Source organism: Ixodes scapularis, unplaced genomic scaffold (genome assembly GCF_016920785.2).
Source record: "Ixodes scapularis isolate PalLabHiFi unplaced genomic scaffold, ASM1692078v2 PGA_scaffold11__112_contigs__length_91849675, whole genome shotgun sequence".
Classification (NCBI taxonomy): Eukaryota; Metazoa; Arthropoda; class Arachnida; order Ixodida; family Ixodidae; genus Ixodes; species Ixodes scapularis.
Genome location: NW_024609837.1, coordinates 67,594,205 through 67,615,100, shown reverse-complemented (window position 1 = coordinate 67,615,100; position 20,896 = coordinate 67,594,205). Strand labels below are relative to the sequence as shown.

The 20,896-nt window shown below is 45.6% G+C and overlaps 1 protein-coding gene across 1 annotated transcript in view; it reads right to left on the bottom strand.

Moving 5' to 3' along the window:
• Positions 1–18,695, bottom strand: part of LOC8040940 (arylsulfatase B-like) — a 65,110-nt gene extending 46,415 nt beyond the window's left edge. Inside the window, exons 1-5 of the mRNA XM_040205920.1 lie at positions 18,657–18,695; positions 14,946–15,105; positions 10,084–10,196; positions 7,077–7,187; positions 5,629–5,754 (exon numbers count right to left, since the gene is read on the bottom strand). Coding sequence (XP_040061854.1) covers positions 5,629–5,754; positions 7,077–7,187; positions 10,084–10,196; positions 14,946–15,105; positions 18,657–18,695 — 549 coding nt within the window. The remainder of the gene's footprint in view (positions 1–5,628; positions 5,755–7,076; positions 7,188–10,083; positions 10,197–14,945; positions 15,106–18,656) is intronic.
• Positions 18,696–20,896: the final 2,201 nt, after the last annotated feature.

The window sequence follows — 20,896 nt, the reverse complement described above, 5'->3', positions numbered from 1 at the left end:
GTGACGAAAGCACTTCAAAATTGCCAAACAGAATCTAGAGATACAAAGCAGATGTACTTAGAAATATCAGGATTGACGTTTGCGAAAAAGGAAAAGACCCAGTCTAATCGTTTCAGCCAGGAATGGAATCAAATCATAGTGCTCAGCTACCCTCCCAGTCTTGGCCTTTTGGCCGTCCAGTCCACCAAAACGCTCAATAGCATCTCAGGGTAACAGCTTAACTGAGCGCGGTCAATCGCGATAGGGTAGATCGCAATTCCAACGTCAGCACAGCGCGCGCTTGGCTTCTTGTTTGGCATTTTTACTCCGTTGCAGACACTGTGACCTTTCAATTGCGCGCCAATTCGTGACCTCCTAAGCTTACCGTTGCACGGCCCTAGCAGCGTCTTTTGAGCGTTCAACCGGGGTCTCCACTGAGCACTCCGGTGAACCACACGTGCCAGATGTTTTCTGCTCTTTACTTTCTGACCAGCGGAAGTAGCCATCCGTACTTTAGCCCTCCTTTTGCTTTGCTGGGCCTTCTTCAGTACGACCATGGGCCGCATCTTCACCTCAGCATCTTCTCCGCTTGCAAGGGCTGAAGCTTCAGCTTCCGCACCAGCTCTTAGATGGGGATCCGAGTCTCCGAAGGACACTCTCTTACTTTTCATCTTGTCGTTTTCTGCGACAAGCGGACAAGCCTCGTCAAAATTTCCTATAAGCTCCGAAGCTTTCCTCCGTTGTGGACCTTCTATCTGCAGTGAGACGTCATCCTTCGACATTTCCGCACCATTTTGTGCCTCCTCTGCAGCTTCCAGCAGCGCTATCATTTCCTCCAGGTGGTTGCATTCCGTCTTTATGCGTGCCATTTCCGTGGCGCTTTCTTCTCTCCACTCTTGTTCCTTTCCCGAGGCAAAACGTCCCCGCTCGCCTTCTTTTTGTAGCAACTCTTGCCACTTTTGCTCTTCTCTCAGGTCAGCCTTTTCTGCCTCGAGCAAACCGTTCAACCATTCTTTCAGTGCGATCCCTTCTAGTCCTACAGCGTTTCCAATCTCTTGTACTTTACACAGATCCATCTTATCAACTTGCACTTCGAGCGTTATTTTTAAGGAACTTCCATGGCCAAGAAATAATGAGACTGAGTACTCACTTCCAGCACATGTTTTGCCTAGTAATGACTCGCTCTAAATTACACTTCTGTGTATCGGCATATCTCCATCAACATTCGCGCCTCTCGGACTTCGTAATATCAGGATGTTAGAAGTATCCTGGCAGGCTCGCCATTGTCACGGTTCGGCCGGAGGCGTTGCGAATGCGATAGAGGCGAGGCCGAAAACGAATAATTTACAACCCATTATTAGGGTGGCTAGAGAGTTGGGTGTGTCGAGCGCGCCGGCTCTCCCATGCATCGCCGCGGCCGGTTTGGAAAATCACCGTCAGGGGCGCTCTAATCAGCCTGTATGCTAGGCGCGGGCAGCTGGCGCACTGATTTCCGTGCGGCAAGGCGGGTAGCGACGAGTTCACGCCCGCTTTCATCTGTTCGTTAGCGCTCGTGTGAATTTATTTCAACCGTTCCTGCATGCCCGTCAGTCAGGTGACACGTGGAGACCATGGACATTGCCCCGTCAACCTTCGGCGTAAAGAAAAAGCAGAGAGCGAAGCACTGCTTCGTTCCAGGATGCACGACAGGTAGTTTAAGTTCGTTGCGTCGACGAACCGAAGTGACTTGCCCAAGTGAGCGAAGGCCCCTGTCTCCTAGGCGTCTGAAGGGGAGGGTGGAACCCTCGCCGCGACAGCTTGTGCACAGCAAGGGTCGGGCGCGTCCTGGAGCGTAGCCATGGACCCCATCCGCCGCTTCCTCCCGGTCTCAGTCTTCGATTCTGACTCTCACGCCGTCCTCTTCTTTTTTCTTCCCCTCCAAAAATCGTTGTCTCACGTGGCATCATCTTCTTTCTTCTTGCCCCTTCAACTTCCTTTTATGTCATGCCTTAGAATCATGACAGGGGTCACGTGACCCCGGTGGGGGGCTCGAGCGGTGCATTATGGGACATTTCCCATGATGCACCGGGGTCACGTGACCTCGGGGGGGGTCACGTGCAACCCCCACGAGGTCACGTGACCCCGGTGGGGGGCTCGCGCGGTGCATTATGGGACATTTCCCATGATGCACCACGCGGTTACGCCGACGCCGACGCCGACGGCGACGCCGACGCCGCTCAAGCCGGAAACGGGCCCCTAAGAGCTGCGCTCTAAAAAAGAGACGGACATTGCTTATCGCAGGCAATAGTTCTTCTGCATTTAGATGTATTTTTTTCTCATGGCGTTGTTGACCATCACGTGCCGCGTTTTCAGTTCAAACCTTTCTCGAGGCAAGTGACACACTATCAGATTCCAAATGTACATGTACAACACATGTACATTTGGAAGCTGACAAATAGTTTATCAAATGAAAGATTTACTCGATCATTTGCAGTTCGTGACGATTCCCCAAAATGCCAAACCTTTTCACGATTTCGCAGCACTCTTGGTGAGCAATCTTCAATCAACGCTCGTGGTCGATCAGTTGGCCTTAGCTTTGACGCCCCATAAGGAATTTCTTGCTTGCTTTTAAAAGTTATAAATTTAACAATGATCGGTCGAGTAAAGCCTTCTCTCTTGTAAGCAACACGGGGCGCTTTTGCAATATCGGCGGCATTTACCTGTAGCCCGTTTGAAAATATCGTGCGATGCTTTCCGTCTGGGACCGCCATTCATTTTTTTTTTTCTCGGGAATTTCCTTGTTTATCGAGTTTTTCCTTCTTTTTTGGCTTATGAAATTATCTACTACACTCGAGAAACCACTTCTTGTTGTTTTGCAGACACGTTTTCAAGTTCTAATGGATAGTATTATTAAAGGGACTCGGACACCCCCGAAAAATCATTTTTCATTTTTTCGCGTGGCCGATTAAATATGGTGTCAAAAAACAACACAATTAACATTTTGCTACAATGTCACGTATATTTTATATAAAGACAAGAAACTGAACTGCTGCAATCAGAAACCGAAACCTGCGCAAGTTACTCGGACACGACCGAGCTTTTTTTTTTTTTTTTTTCCTGTTTTTGTTGTTGTTGTTGTTTGGCCGCGCGCAGCAGATTTTTACACAGCGTTGCGGTTGCCGTTTGCCGTGCGATTGCTTTGCAGTTATGTTTGTTGCGCTCGCTGTTCTGCACTTCAAGATGAGTTGTTTTGTACATTGAAGGGTTGGAAAATGAGTGGTGAATGCTTGTGGTCGCCTTCGAAAAGAATGCCTCCAAGATGTTGCGAGGGAAGCTGCCTCACAGATTCTTCATCCAAAAGTGGCATTGTGCGGCAGAGTCACCGCAAGTTTCCGAAAGATCAATGGGATCGGGAATAATGGCTGGCTGCAATTCCGCAGAACCGTTACGGGCACCTCGGAAAGCGGACACGACCCGATTTGTATCCTCCTTGCATTTTGTGCGAAGTGACTGCATTGAGTTCGCAGGTGTCAAAAAGAAAGTCCCATCCCATTTAGTTCAGCGACGTTTTGTGAACAACACCTGTTGTTGTTGTTGTTGTTTTTTCCAGTGATAATTGTAGGAAAAGAAATGTGAATATCGCAAAATATTAAAAAAAAACAGCTTGCCTTGTATCGGATCTGGGTCCGTTGCGTGTGAGGCGAACACTTTTCCACTGACCTACTCCGTAGTTATAAATAGTCGTTTTGACGAATCGTTTTACACGAGACCCAAAAGGGGCCAATTGCCCGAGCGATGTCTTCGACCAGAAGAAGGGGCGACAACCCGGTGACGTCTTCGTTCGCATCGCCTTTGTGGTCGGGCGTGTTCTCTTTCGAAGGAAGACACAATCGCCGGTAGCGCGAATGACAGTTCTGAAGTAGAGGTCCCACTCACGTCGTCCGCTGCCATCGCCGTCCAGCCCGCGAGCCCCACGATACGACGCCATGGTGAGAATTACGCAGTGAACGAACGATATGCTTCCCGTTCTTTGTGCCACTTTTTTCTTTCAATTAAAGTAGTTGCAGTTTTCTAGAAGCCACAAAAAAAGGGTTTTACCTTTTTTTCTATTTTGAATATGGAGTGTGTGCACTCAATGACCCACAACTTTGATTAAATTTGGTGGTTCTTTCTTAACCTTAGAAAACGGCCCGTGACCTTCGAGACGAGAATGAGCGTGACTCAAACCGGCCAGTTCTCGACCGGTGGTTTTCGGAAGGAAAGAAACCGAATTTCGAGCCGCGAATCCTGTTCTGGGTAGTTGGGCTCTCAAATGTCATGTGCAACTAAAAACGTCTGCGAGCATACGCACCCTGTCAGTGTCCTTTTAAGCTACTACCCAAGATTTTCACCTAGGTATATTCCGGCCTCGAATACTTTTTTCCGCTAAATTTAGCAAAAAATTGACGTCACGTGACCTATGCATTATTTCTGCTTCCGCGCTAAATTTAGCGGAACATTTACGTCATGTGGCTTATTCACCGATTCAGGTATCCTGCTAAATTTAGCGGGGAACCTAACAGCTGCCCGTGTGTACAACAATAAATGCTATCGCATTAATCGATAATCACCAAAGTGGTTTCTATTAATTTGCCTCCACCGTCTTTTTTTTTATGTCGGAGACAATTTTATTTGTGAGTTTGATTTCGTTCTGAACTTTATTTGCACTAGACGCACCCTCAATACTTGAAAGCTTGTTAGTTAGGTCGCCAATTCCCGACGTAAGCTCGTTTATTTTACGTGAGATTTCACTTTGGTGCTTCGCATTATCAGAAATAACGGTATTCAGTTTGGCGAGTATTTCGTCAAGCTTAGCCTCGCTCACAGTAACAGGTCCAGGGTTGGGTCCGATGCCATGCGAACAAAGAAGCAACTGTGCGATGCAGGACGCTATCAACAAAATGTGAGGATTCGGGAATCCCTTACGTGGCAAAAGGTAGAAGATCAAAACGTCAAAAGCGCTTTCTAATTTCACACCTTATTTTTAGGACAATAACCGCCAACACAGGCCCTATAGGTACAGATTTCAATGCCCATTGTTTGCAGAATTCCAACGCGCACACTCGAACAGTTGGGCTTTCCGGTCACAAAACAAGCAAGGAATCTACGAAGTAGGTAGAGAAAGCAACTCACCTACGACGTAAAAACATTCAGGGTTAGCGTACGAAACGCTTGACAGCAGATCGTAAACCGCATCGAAACAACTGGGGTTTATCCAGTAACAAGCTGACAATTAAAATGCACTTCAAATTTAGAGTCATTCCTTCCTCCGGATTTTTTTTTAGTGATCGGATGGATTGGTTCATGAATCTGTTTGTTTAAGAACAGTCCTAGTGATTAAGAAGCACACCGTTCATGGGTATACAATAATTTAAATCTAATAAATCTGATTTACATGAACTAAATCAGACTTAACTCAAATAAATCTGATTTACTTTATTTCTTTAAGTTATTATTTCTTTTCTGTCTCACACGGGACTCGGACTTCACAACAGTACGGCATGTACACGTTGATGCATTTTTTTTTTATCCTGTTCTTAAACCCCAGTCTCAGGCAAAGTCACTATCTGTATCCGCTTTGTTTCGTTGCTTTGATCAGTGGTGCGCAAGAGAGATAGCGAATCTTATTACCTTTGAAGCATCGCGGTTCTCGATGAGCGATTTTGCTCTTTCTGTGTATAGGTGAGAGGAGTAAATTCCGCTTACGTTCCTCAACGGCTCGGTGTTCAGCCAAAAATCGAGCCCAGTTCGATTGTCCTGAAGAAAAAGGAGAAATTGGCAGCAACTTTTAACCCCAAAATCTTAAGATGCACGTAATGCAGTAACTAAGTAGCGATCGTTTCAATTTGTTTAGAATACCATGAACTGTTGTTTAGGGAGTAAAGGGAAACCTATAACTTTAACCATTCCTGCGCCAAATTTTGTGGGGAACCTGAATTGATGTTTACTTTACGTGAGATAAATTTTTCCCTCTTGCTAAACATTGGGAAAAAAATACCGAATCGCTTTTTTTCACTAAATTGTGCAAGAAAACTTAATTTACCTATATGCAAGATTCTGTGTTTTCGGAATTCATAACTCGCGAAATCCGGAGGGTGTTTTCAAACTTTAATTTTCGCTTAAAATTCGGGGTTTATCGAAGATTACTTTTGTTATATCCCCAATTCTCTGAAATTCGGAATTTATTTTACTGCGTTCATAATTTTTAAAATTAAAAAAAAAACATAATAAATAAAGTGTGGGTACCATGTCTTTTGTCCTAAAGGAAGCTAGACGGGCTGACAGGCAAACACCTTTTCTCAGTAGTTCGAGATTTCAAAGGAAACTGAAGTGGCATCACCTCAGGACCATTGCCCCTGTGCTCTTTGAGGCATGTTTGTAAAACATCGTCTCTTTTGTTCTTAATCCGAAACCATTTACGGTCCCATGCAGTGAACTGGCATTATCAGCTTTTGAAGCCGCGCCAAACGGCACCTAAACTCCCCTGCCCCAATGAAGCGAAGCCTGTCGTCTGCAGCAGCAATCTCATGGATAGGCTCCCATTGGCTGGCGCGCGTCATAGTTACAAAAGACAAGGCTCCCATTGGCTCTAGCGCGACGTAGTTCTAAGACACGTCACCAGAGGAGCCCTCTCCATGGCGGCGCAGCAGCCCGGCCGCCGAGCCAGTAGAGCCCGCACGGGCAAACTCCGGAGGGGCTGCACGGCCGAGCTCAGCGCGGCGCGGCCATCTCACGAGAGCGCGCGCTCGGCCATCGGCCGCCACCGCGGCATTAGCAAAGCGTGGCCGTCCACGCCGGTACGCCGCAGACGAACTAAGGGCGCGGAAGAACGACGGAATTTGATGCAAAGCCTCGCCCATAGGGAGTTTTAGAAGATCGTTCGAATTACTATAATAACGATCGCCGAATACTCCGCCGCCGCCTTTATTCATGCACCGCATTTTTTTCTGATATCGCGATTGGTGGTATCGGAAGACTCAAGAAAAATTCCCTAATCACGGCTATCGTCGCAAAGATAGTCGTCGATTTTTTTCCTTTTATCCAGCAAATCAAAATCCCCTTATCTGTTTGCAACTTACCCACAATACAGTGTGGTTGTAATAGTCTTCACCGGCACTGTAGTATCCGTAGAAGCTGTCGAATCCTCTGTAGGTGGGCGTGTACGTTAGCTTGTAGTTTCCCAGGTTCCACTAGGAGCATAAACGTACCATTCGATTCCAGTGAGCGACCTAAGAATTGAGAGGGTAGCTAACCGCTTCTAGTAAACTTTTTTACATAAAAGTTTTCTTTTGTAAATGTATAAATTACATTCCCTTGTTTACATCAACACGGTGTTTATAATCAAGCCCGCGTTTGGCCGCAGCTAAAGTCACTTGATCTGGGAAAGTAGCGTCATTGCCTTCCCACCTGCTGACCGAACGCAAACAAGTACCAACATACGGACGACAACACTTCTTAGGGTGACTGTTTCATCGCTGTCGGCAATTGCCATGGTGTTCGCAGTTTTGGACCCTTTGAAAGCTTCAAAGCTTCGAAAGGGTCGTTAAAGCCAGTCGCACTAAGATCGCTATGGAGCATCATCGTACTGAAAGCGTTCCTCGGCCAATATTAGCGTGTTTAGCACTGTGCATGCGGTAAAATTGTAACTGATGACTATTTCCCTAGATCTCTTACAAGTATGTTGCTCTTCTTCCGTGTTTCAAGAATGTAAAATTATTTTTCAATGCCCCCAAGCACCGACGCCGCGTGTGATGCCGTACAACTCCGTACCGCCGTCAAACGCAACGTCAGTGCTAGGAGGCATTGAAAATAATTTTACTCTCTTGAAACACGCAAGAAGAGCAACATAATTGTAAGAGATCTGGGGAAATAGTCATCAGTTACAATTTTACCGCATGCACACTGCTAAACACGCTAATATTGGCCGAGGAACGCTTTCAGTACGATGATGCTCTATAGCGATGTTGGTGCGACTGGCCTTAACGACCCTTTCGAAGCTTTGAGGCATTCAAAGGATTCAAAATGGCGATCACCCTCTGCTCCTCCCCTCCTCCATTCTCAATCTCCTCTCCTCCTCCCCCTCCTCCTTTCTCTCCCTCCCTCCTTCCTCGTGACGTCACTCATGATGTAAATCGTGCAGGTCACGTGAAGGTCGTGAACAGCCTCCGAAAGTCGTGACCTTAACGAGTGGCCTTCGTGACGTCACGTGCGATGTTATTATGGGAAACGTCTCATAATACAAATCGAGCTTAAGCCGTCGCCGTCGCCGTTCAAGCCAGAAACGGGCGCTTAAGAGCTGCGCTCTAAAATTGATAAAAACCGGCGGTGGCCTGTTCGCGCTAACAGCGTCGCGTTGCATACATCTTAACACCATCAGCGGACTAAACTTCGTTTCACTTTCGCGTCCGACCTTAACCGGCGCCATGATAGGATTGAACCAATCGACAGCGCCAAAAGCGCATCGTCATCGCCATTGTGCGCTTTTGTAGTCGCTCAGTAGACCAGTCAGGGCAGAGTTAACTCGCCGCAATCCTACGTTTTTTTATGTGCGTGATTGTATTGGCCGGGGAGAGCAAACCCGCGAAGACGACGAGCGTGCGAGCGTCGTGACGATGCACTTTTGGCCGTGGTAACATCAGAAAGACGCCGAGCTCTGATTGGCTCTGATTGAAGGATAGCGGGTAGGGCTTTGAAGTACGTCTACCCACTATTCTTTGACCACAGCCAATCAGAGCCAATCAGAGCCCGGCTTCTTTCTGACGTCACTGCAACCCTCTGCAAAAGAAGCAGATGAACTTGCGCCACGCGTTCGTTTTTTACGGAGATAAGTATGGGGAAAAAAAAGATTTTAGCTTTACAGGAACGTAGTTAGTGAAAACAATTAGGAAGGGAAATGCTACGGTGATGAAATGGTTGTAATGTGCCATGCACACGTCGAAGACGACGTCAAAGGCGACGTCGCAGACCTCATCGCGGACGACGTCGAGGACGACGTGGACGACGACCTAAAGGACTTTGTCGAGGGCGGCGTTGAGGGCGACATCTATGACTACCTCAAGTACGACCTCAAGGTCGACGTCGAGGACGACGTTCAGGGTGGCGCCTAGGAGGACGTCTTGGACGACCTATAGGAGGACCTCTAAGACACCGTCTAGGACGACGTCCTAGAAGACGACGTCAAAGATGACGTCCAGAACGACTATTAGAACTACCTCAAAGACGACCTCTGGGATGACGTCGAGAACGACGTCAAGGACGTCGGGTGACGTCAGCCTCAGCTACGGACGGTTACCAGCTTACGCGACCGGCGCTTACGTCACCTTGATTACGCGACCTCCCACTTCAGCCACGTTCCTTACGTAGCCTCGATTACGCGACCATGGGGACATGGCCTTGAGAACATTACCTTGAGCGTGGTCGGGCCTATAAGCTGCGTTTGGAAATTTGCGTTTGTCATTTGCCCTCCTTTGGATTATTTTCCTTGTTCTTGTCCACCTCGTCTGCCCCTTTGCATTAATTGCATTGTCATCCTACAAAGTTACAGATTAAAAAAAATATAAACAACAAATGCTTTCATAGTAGAATCACGAGGAACGCTAGGTAAGGACACCTACAATACAACTAGGCATATACACCGTGGAAACATATAAAAACAAATATAAAGATGTGTATGCGCAGAAAACTGAAGGTGGGAAGGAGATGAGAGCGTCTGGTTAGGTCAGAGGGCTGAGCACTGATTGTAAGAGTAGTGGCTAGACGCAAGGGATAGCTGCCTTTGTCTTTAGCCGCTGTCTTTCTCCAATGATAGCGAACAAGAACGCCGTGTGCTGCCCGCGCAGAGTCTGGCGTTCGAACTCGGGACGCTGACTTCCGGCGGTAGAAGTTCGATTGCTAGACCCTGCACGAAGAGCAGACGACTGTCATTTTCGCTCAAGCTGTTGGAGAGACACCGTGGGTTGAGACAAAGACAGCTATTCTTTGAGCATACCCACTATGCTCTCAATCAGAGCTCGGGGTTTAGACGTCACGACACGCTGGCCTCTCCTTTTCTCCTTCAGTTTCTTTTCGTATAGCTCGAGTGATCACCTTGCCAATCATGTGAGTCTCGTATCCGAGGTTCTTGAAATGCTGGGGCATGATTGTCACCTCCAGGGGCAATCCATACGGCTGTGCGGGCATTAGGACGCTGTGCTGCATGCCTGGAGGAAGAGATGGTTGGCAGTATTTTAGGCACAAGTATGTGCACTGCAAATTTAAAGTAACTTTACTTGGATTGGCGAAGAACCGTGCATATTATTGTCGCTTCACAAGCAGTAAGACAGCGGCGTTCACCGATACGAACGCCGTAGAACGGATTGCGAAGCAAGAAGTGTGAGCATGCTGAGCCACACCCAACGTTACTTGAGCAGCCAATTACTATAAATATCATATGTTGTTTCTTTAGTACATATTACGAAACAGTGCTTTTCGATTGCATTTCTTTTTTGGTGGCAATTTTTAGAGCGCAGCTCTTAGGCGCCCGTTTCCGGCTTGAGCGGCGTCGCCGCCGCCGCCGGCGTAGGCGTAACCGCGCATTGCATTATGGGTTAATTTCCCCGCTAAGTTCAGCGGAGAAATTCCTCCGCTATATTTAGCAGAACATTTTCCCCGCTAAATATAGCGGAAATATTTTCCCGCGAAATTTAGAAGAATATTGTTACCCCCAAAATTTAGCGGGAAATTTTCAACGCTGAATTTAGCGGAAATTGTCCCCGCTAACTTTAGTGGTAAAATGTCCCCGCTAAATTAAGCGGAAAAATTTCACCGCTATATTTAGCCAAAAGCTCCCCGCTAAATTTAGCGGAAATTTGTATTGCTAATTTTGGCGGAGAAATTTTTACGCTAAATTTGGATCAAACATTGTCCCGTTAAATATGACGGAAAACTTTCCCCGCTAAATTTACCGGGAAAGCTAGCAAAAATTTCGCGTTAAATGGAAGAAGAGCAGGAGGAGGAGAGGGTACGGATGAGGAGGAGTCCTTCCTGGTTTGATACCTAGACGAGGCGCATTCTTTCGGTCACGCACCGGTCATCAAGCTGTGTTTGGAGATTTGTGTTCTTCCTTTTGTTCACTTTCTTCCCCCTCTCCAGGGATTGTTATTGTCATTCTTGTCCAGCTCACTTGCACCTTTGCATTAATTTCATTATAGTCGTAACCTTAAAATGCAGGCTGTTCACTTTGTTGGTGTTAGACGGATGGCAGCTGATAAAACCCGTTTGCCCTACCGACGTCTGGTTCGCTCAGTTGCTAGAGCGCTGCACTGGAGATGGACAGCTCCCTGGTTCGATACCAGGACCAGGCAGATTCTTTCGGTCGCCCACTGGTCACCAAGCTGTGTTTGGAGATTTGTGTTTGTTTTTTGTCTCCCTGGGTCCCCTTTTCCATGAATTAATACTGTCATACGAAGCACGGATGTCTTGGTGACACATAACGTCACGAAAGACAACGTAAGCAAAACCCCCTGCTTGAGTCGGCCTTTGGCCTACTCACACAGGCGGTTTTCCTTTGGGGTGAAGTTAAAACTTCAGCACTACGACCATTTTATCTGAAAGGCGTTGTACAATCCCAATGTCTACGTAATTAGAGTTTGCGAGGGAGAGACTGAAAGTAAACGTCCGTTTTTACCTTCAAGATTACAACCGCGAAAAAAAAAAAGCACAGATACATGGATGCGACTGTAGCGGATCGAATCGAGATGTAACGACTGTGATGGGGTAGAAGAGGAAGAAACAGAGGGGCTTGGCGTGGGTGTGATTGGTTCTCTTTCAATTTGAGACTCTACTGACGCATCCATGTAAACGCAGCCAGAGAAGCTTCTTGGTCAGCTGCATTGCGCGCAAGTATATTCGGGTCCCAGTATAGACCCTTTAGACACCATAGACACGCAGCGCTTATTATAATTTTTCTTATTGCTTCGCGACTGGTTCTTTGATATTCTTATCAGCCAAGGTCGCAATTTCATTGGTTCGGGAGCCATGACAAGACTTTCATCTCACGTTTCATCTCACGTTTCACACCATTTCGTTCAAGTGCATCTTCCTGCTTCTTTTCATTAAAAAATTTAAAGAATATATATATATAAATACAGCCATTTATATCAGAATGCAGCTACTGTGTTGGGAGCAAGTTTGCCAGTTTACTGCTTTGCTCATTTTCAAATGAGTTCAGTGGGAAATATTCTTCTCCTTACCAGTTGGAGCCATTTTTTTTTTTTTTTTCAGTTGGGGCTATTTTTTTAGGGCAATTTCTTCCGGGACCTTTATTCCGAGGATATTTATTCCGGAGAAATTGTTTTCCAAAACCCTTCCTTCCCAACCAAAAGTATAATCTCACCCTGAGGCAGTTCTTTCATTGTTACTGAAGAAAAGTAACAGAATACAGTTACAATTACATTATTCAAATTTTTAACTGATTACAGTAATCAATTACTGCATCACAAAAATAATTTTAAAAAATTATCAAAAAGTAATGTATTACTTTTCACGTTATATATATATATATATATATATATATATATAATGGAAATGAGTGAAGATTGACAAGTGCAGCCGTAGTTATTGGGAACGAAGAGAGGAGAAGGTGATTATTGAATTTATTGCATTAAAGTTAGGGAAAGGGAGCTGGCGAAGAATTGGACCAGGAGCGGGGATTGAGCCCGCAGCCTTCGCCTGTCCGGGGCGACGCCTTAACCGATTAGACCCATCCAGGCCACTGGTTTCGGCGGACTCAATTTCTGACCAGATTTTTGTGTACTGTTCAGTTTCAAATTCGCTTAACTTGGTAGACGACAACCGTTGCTGACTTAAGGCCCGCGCTATTTCCGACATGCGGCAGTGACGTGGCACGTCATCTCAGCTTGCAAATGTCGGAAAAGGAACCACTCCTCCCCTATGGGGAGGAGTCGTTCGCTGAGATGACGTGCCACGTCACTGCCGCATGTCGGAAATAGCGCGGGCCTTAAGTCAGCAACGGTTGTCGTCTACCAAGTTAAGCGAATTTGAAACTGAACAGTACACAAAAAGCTGGTCAGAAATTGAGTCCGCCGAAACCAGTGGCCTGGATGGGTCTAATCGGTTAAGGCGTCGCCCCGGACAGGCGAAGGCTGCGGGCTCAATCCCCGCTCCTGGTCCAATTCTTCGCCAGCTCCCTTTCCCTAACTTTAATGCAATAAATTCAATAATCACATTCTCCTCTCTTCGTTCACAATATATATGTATATATATATATATATATATATATATTTACTCTTTATTACGAAAACAGAAATGCATACATTTGTTCAAGGTAGTTGCATTTTGTTTCTTTTCGTCATTTACAGCCTGTTAAGTTTAAACTGCAGTTATCGTTCGATGTCCTCGTCCAGATAGAGCACCTGACCGCTTTCGCGGGCGCATTGAGGACAAACTAAGCTATTGCTAAAAGAATTCGCCAGAGAGAGAGAGGAGTAAATAAACCGCGTCATGGCTGGTGGGCCTTTTCCAGATGGAATGAGGGGGGGGGGGGGGGGGGGGGGCATCTTTGTTTTGGTAAGTTGAAGTCGGTGCAGAACACAGTCATCTATGCCGCTGCAAACACGAATCGTAACAACCCGTACACAGGAAACAAGACACTCTTTTTAATTATTTGTGGGTCAAAAAAGTGCCTAATGTTAGTAGAACATAGACGAGTTACGCATGAGCACACATATGATAGTTTTACGTAAATAAACTATACTGAAAAATGTTAGGTCTTCCGCAAACATATAATTGATTACTCGTAATTAATTACAGAAAAATAATAATCAAATTGAAACGCAGGTTACCGCCAAAAAAGTAATTAAAATGCCAAAAATTTACCGTTGCGTACAAATCTGCTCTTAGGTGAGGCAAAATCGTTTCGTGCATAGACGAAGAAGGCGACATACAAATCTAGTTATCGAGCTGCCTCGCCTGACATCTGGATATAGAATGGACGACTACGTGTGAGTGTTCTATTCTAGCCACGATTTCTCTCGAGGGTTCTAAAGCTTCCCTCGAAGAAGAAATCAAGATGGTCGCCGATTTAAACGTTAGTTACCGTGTTGATCGTGCAACTCCCTAATAATAAAATATAAAAACAGATCTTCGCCCAACGATGCTGTGGGTCATGCTTCGCGAGTTCAAAACATTTTGATCAAGCTTCGGTGAAGTTATTTTGTATAAAAAATGCCGCAATTCTGTCCGGAAAACAAAATCAAGCGAAATATTCTCCGAAAGCCGACGCATAATGGGACGCTGCTGCGGTTTTCTCTGCGTTTCGTCACTCCCAAGAATACTTTAGTCCTAATCCCGTTCAGTGCAATAACGCGTATGACCAGTGCTCGCAGTGACGCAAAACCCTGCGTAGGAATTACTTTCTGCTCGTGATTGAAGAGCGTAAACACGCGAAGGATATACGCGTATGTTGTCCCCCGCTCCTTGCGCATGCCTTTGGCTCCGACAAAAAAAAACAGTTTCGACACAAAGGACAACAACCTATCAGTTAGTATATGGACAGACAATGATCAGGACATCATACAAAAGGCAGCCTGCAGACAATGTCTCAAGCATTTTTCTTCCCCGTATCACGTGACACTGGTCAAACAAAATTGGTCTGATGACTCGTTCGAAGCATACATATCCGTGAAGCGAACCCGCTTAATTCAAACATGCCCTAGCCGTGCCCTCGGATAATTTGGTCTTCATATCCGCAGAGAAACTCCGCGTCTTTTGTACGACGTGTCACAATTGCAACTGCGACTTTAGAGTCGCCCGATCTTGGCAGGGTGCGATGACTTTTAATGTAAGCCTCCGCACTGCATCGAGACTAGGTTTGGAGACACCAGTGTAGGAACACCTGGATATAACTGAATCTACGCACGAATCTGCACGGCCAGAGCTTTCTAGCGTACCGGTGTGGATGGGGTAGAGTCCGGTCATGAGCGCCGCCCTGGAAGGCGTGCAAACCGGCTGGACGTAGTAGTTGTTCAGGATGATGCCGTCTGCGGCGAGGACGTCCATGTTGGGCGTCGGGATCTGGGGGGACCCGTGGAAGCTTACGTCGTCCCAGCCCTGCGTACGGTCGATACATTCGAGGGCAGCGAGGTGGGTACGGTCAGGGTATCGTAAACATAATACCCGTTAGTCTGGATAGCCTATTAGAAAGACAATACATTCGAGATCACACTAGGGAACTATATGAATATTTGTGTCCTTAGTGTAAACAACACACATTATGGGTAATTTGTTTTTTTCATTGGGGAGCAGGGGACCGGGGGGGACGTAGATGCCCATATTAACGATACATGACGCTATTAATGATGCCTTTTATGTTTTCCAGCACCAGGTCGATATTGAATATATTCCTCGTTAGTGTGATTCATGGCAATCTTCACACGACTAAATGCAAGTTGTGTCTTGTTTATAAGATTTTTCATTCTAATCAATCACTCAGTCAGCATATTTTAACATTACCCTTCTATGTCTTATCGCGTCTCGGTTACTCTTATAAAGCAGGCATGCGAACATGCAATACTAACGCATTCCATCAGCCGGTGATTCTCAAAAACCTCCTTAGACAGGAACTGCTTTCCCACTTCTCGCAAGAATCCAGCCAAATCACGTCTTTAAATCCCATTCTACCGTAAAATTTCGAGAAATGTGCGACGCCCAAAAAGGTAATTCACCCCTAATTTGGCTTCGTTTGCTCTTTTATTATAAACACCGAAAGATAGCACACTCCTAGTAATCATACTGTTCCGACCAGTGATGACTTCGGCATAAAAGCGTCTATACCCTATTCACCTCAAGAACCGTAGTAAAAATGGAGGAACTTAGTCATGCTCTTCACGGAGCATGACAAATTTCCTCCTTTATGTGGATAATTAAGATATCTGTGGGGAATTTAAGATTAGATATATGGTTATTTTATGAAGACGTGCACGTTCCCGACGCTAAAAGCATTGCTGTTTTCTCCAACAAGCAAATCTCATAAAACTCTTCGCGCCGCGTATGAACAATGCGCAAAACTTGCATTTTAGAGCGCAGCTCTTAGGCGCCCGTTTCTGTCTTGAGTAGCGTCGCCGTCGCCGTCGCCTTCGTCGTCGCCGGCGGTGTAACCGTAACGCGTCGGCGTAACGCCTTTTCGTGACGCCTAGGCGTCGCATATAGCGTCGGCGTAACGCTTTTTCGTGACGTGTCACGAAAGAGCGTTACGCCGACGCGTCACAAAAAACGAAAAAGCTTTACTCCGATGCGTTACGGTTACGCCGAGAGCGACGGTGACGCGTCACGAAAAAGCATTACGCCGACGCGTTACGGCTACGTCGACGGCGACGACGACGACGACGCTTCACGAGAAAGCGTTTGGCCGACACGCTACGGTTACACCGATGGCAACGGCGACCATAACGGTAGCCGTAACGCTTCGGCGTAACGCGTTGGCGTGACGCGGCGCCGTCGGCGTAACTGCGCGGTGCATTATGGGAAACGTGCCATAATGCACGGCGGTGACACGCGCGTTGCATTATGGGATGTTTCCCATACTGCACCAAGTGGAAGGGAGGAGGGAGGAAGGGGAAAAGGAGGATGGAGGAGGAGGGAAGAGGAGGAGAAAGAGGCAGGTGGAAGAGGAAGGAGGAAGAGGGAGGAGAAGAGGCATACCGTCCCCTCAGTACCCTCCCCTCCTCCTCCTCCTCAAGAGCTGCGCTCTTGAGGAGGAGGAGGGTTGTAAACAGGGAGTTGTAAACGGCGTTCATTTTTCTTGAGGTGAAAATATGTGTAGTTAACTATGGCGGTATTTATACGAACACTGCTGACTGGGAAGTGCATTCATAATTGCTTCATTGCCCCTCACCGCGATAACAAGTTTGGCCGGGACACAAAATCTTAAAATCGCATCGAATTTTCTTTTTTTTTTACTTTTCTTGATTGCACACCGAAAGTTAGCCCGCTCCTTATTTTCATCCAATTTACTCTGGACTTTAGGTGGGCTATATCTCGATATATTACGGTACTAATATGTTGCACAGCGCCATGCCTTGTCTTTATTTGAGTTTTCCTTTTTAGTGTACGCTTGTATAACTCTATTTTTGTACGTTCCACTCCCCTCTGCAATGCCATTAGCTTTGAGAGTTTTCGAAATAAATAAATAAATAAGATGTGAAACCTTTCCAATGAATATAATTTGTGCAAGTTTCAGTGTTGCGCACTGCCATATGAAATTGTTAAGGAAACTAAAACGAAGATGCAGGTGAGCTAGGTTAAAGGGCAGCTCCGGCCAAAACTCAAAATGAAATAAATTACTGGTATCGCCGTAGTGACACAAAATACGACCCCAGCCAAAATATTACGTCAGAGGGACGCCGCATTCTAAACTAATGCCGATAATAAAAATGCGACCCGCCGCGAGCCGCTCCTTCTTAGCTGGGTAGCCAGCGGGTTGCCGATCACTAAAGCAACGTTGGGCCGTGACGTCAGGATCGTTCTCTCTTTTTTTCTCCGCTCTGGATGGGCGCACCCGTTGCGCGGTCGAGCAGTGTAAAGTGTGCTTCATTGAGCCAATACCGCCGCAACTTCGGCTTGTGATTGGCATGTTTAGCAGTTGCTTTTATCTGTAGCCTGTGTACCTTCGGTATAGCCTATTGCTTATTAGCTTGTGAAAACTCCAAGACTCGCTTTAGCGAGCAACGCGGTGCGCCAAAGACTGCCCAGCTGTTCCTCGAAAGATGCCGAGTACAACTTGTAGCGCGGTGGGCTGCTCAAACAACCCGCTGTGCAAACCGGAGTTGCGTTTTCACAAGTTTCCAACGGACCGGAAATCGCAGAATGTGTGGGTGAATGCTGTTCGACGAGTGGGCTTTGGGAAGCCTTGGACGCCGAGTACGGCACCGAAGGAGTTCACTCGTTTTCCAGTCACTAGCTTTTCGGTAGACAAGCGACGAGTACGGCAGAGCGTACGTACGGCGGCGGCCGCCTAGTACGGCACCGAACGAGTTCACGGGCTTTCCAGTCGCTAGCTTTTTGGTATACGCACTAACTCTTGCTACATATGCTGGATATTTACCACGTATACAGTATTAAAACAAAATGGCCTTACCTTCTATCTTTAGACGGCTAGCGCAACCGAGATAGGTGCAGCTTGGCATGCGTACTCGTTGAACGAGAACGATCCTGACGTCACGTCCACATAGCGGCAGGGCCTCGAGCGGCTAGTTTCGGTTTTGTCCGTCGCGCCCCAAACAAAACTTTGGGGCGTCGATATGTTTTAAAATACGCACAATAACCAGAAAAAATTACACCTTGTAATTCAGGGACGCTGGCTGCGCTACAAACAGTCATAATCCCAAAATGGAAAGTATGGAGCGGAGTTGCTTTTCAAGACTTCCATAGTAAACTCGGGGACCGAATGGAAGACGGTACAATGAACAAACGCAATAAATTTGCAACACAGCTACTAAACGACTAGTGATCGCAGTCGATATCAGTTCCTAATATCGCAATATCGCTCGAGGGCAACGTTTACTTGACAGAGTAGACATCACTTTTGAATTTCCAAAGCGATTTGTCCCCAAGAGGTCATTTTCTTTGCCCACAATTGCACTGTGAACGCGTTTGACACGAACCAGGTCATCGATGAATAAAAAAATTATGTTTGGACGCATGTTGGCCTGAGATGCAGATGCTGCGGACAGGAGGCATGCCACCAACGCAATCATTGCGAGAGAAACTGAAAATGTAATAAGAAATAATTAGGATCACAAGAAACCACATAGCTCGTCACCAACTTTCAAGGGAACTGTTTCCGATCAGAAATATAATAAAAATACTAGCAAGGTACGCAAGCTGCTTAGACAAATAAAGATATGAATCAAGTCTGAAATTGACAGGATATACAACCATTATGCGAATGCGTTCGGGGAACGACCTCAGTTACAACTGTGTTTTACGGGAAATTATACGCTCAAATGCCTGAACACTTCAAATTATATACTTTAAAAATTTAGAATTCTAGCTTTCGTTCTTGAAAAACAAATAAGAGAACGTATTGCATACGCCCGTTTCTATATACACCACCTTAATTTCTATAAATCAATTTATTTACATATGATCATATTAATATTAATCTTTTTTAGGGTGCCCAAAAACGACACAGGGCCCAAATGGTGGTACACTGCTCTTCATCAAGGATAAATGCACGCTACAAAACAAGGCCATGACGATGTACAAATAAATAACCCAAGCGTATATCGAAAAATGTTCAGAAGGCTAAAGATGTCTACAACAGATTGATCTAGCTTGTTGAATTCAATTTGCGTTCTTTCTATCGGTGACGTGTCGGTGACCTTTCCATTGCTTATCACATGGGCAAATATTGCTGCGTCACTGAGCTATGGACGCATGCGCAGCGTCTGATATGTCGCAGAGCAGAGCAACCGCGCATGCACAGAAGGCCTTCCACAGCCCAGCAGACAAAGATGGCAGCGCACAGAAGGCAATTTTGCAACGGTCTATAAGGGACTAAATTCGATTGGACCGCAAGGGTGCAGTTGACTCGCCAAAAGTGGCGAGTCAACAGCACCGTTCACAACCTTACGTGAAAACACAAAAACCCCGTAATCGTCTTCTATCAAACAAAATCCACAACCTAAGTTGTTGTCTTTTTAAGTAAAAAATGCGGTCAAAATATTTGTAGTAAATTATGCCTATGAAGTGTTTTTTTTAACATGCCCAATCGAGCATAATGCAATGAGATTACTGCAATTATGTACAGAAAAAGAATACTCCTGCTTCGTGCGCACTAGGCAACAAAATAAACGCAGAAGAAAGACATGCGAAGAAAATTTTCTTTTAAACAAGATATCACCCCAAGGTTTCTAAAAGAGGCATCACAGATAGTTAAAACATGATAATTAAAATTAAATGATGAAATAAAAGGATTATAAGATAGCGAATGATTGACATCTGTATGATAACGCTGCCACATATTTTGTAAGGAAATACAAGTGAATTGTGTTCTCTAGTTAGAGACATTGTTTGTTTGTTTCTTTTTTCTTTTTTTCTATTTTTTTTTTTGTTGTTCATTTAGCAAAACATAATTTTTTGAACTCCACTCGGAAATTTCCGACTTGTCTCTCTTAAGAAGCACGCAATCGGAGTGAGTTCGTACATGTCGAAACAGTTTGGTGTCATCCGCAAACAAGAACACTTCAAAATGTTTCGTACAAAGTGAAATGTCATTCACAAATATGACAAATAAAAGTGGACCCTGGCTACTTTCTTAAGGTACTCCGGAAGGCGATAAAAAATAGTCGCAGATGGATATTGACACAATAACATAATTTGTACGGCATGAAAGATAACTTTTGAACCAATGGCAGTAAGTCATGCACAAATCATATTTATCACATTTTCTCAGATATGAATTGTGATTAACCTTGTTGAATTCCTTCGTGATATAAAAGTATATCACGTCGACTTGCTCCCGGACGCGGACCAACGACACTGCATAATCTAAAACAATTGCATAGATTGGTTTCAACCAACTTGCCCTTCAATAATCCATATTGCTCATGGTTTATTTTATCTCTAAAGTAATTGTACATACTGTGCTGGGCATTGCTGTAACTGTACATTATCATTGCAAAAACTTTGGAAAAACTGCATTATAATGAAAAGGGGTGATCGTTGCTTACAATGCTAGGATCTCCTAACTTATGAATCAGAACAACAGAGCGTTTCCAGCTAGAAGGGAATATTTCTAAATGTAAAAATGAATAAAACATGTGAAATAAGCCAACAGTCAGCAGCTCAGTGTACCTTTTCACAATAAAACTGGGAATTCCATCTGCACCACCAGACAGCT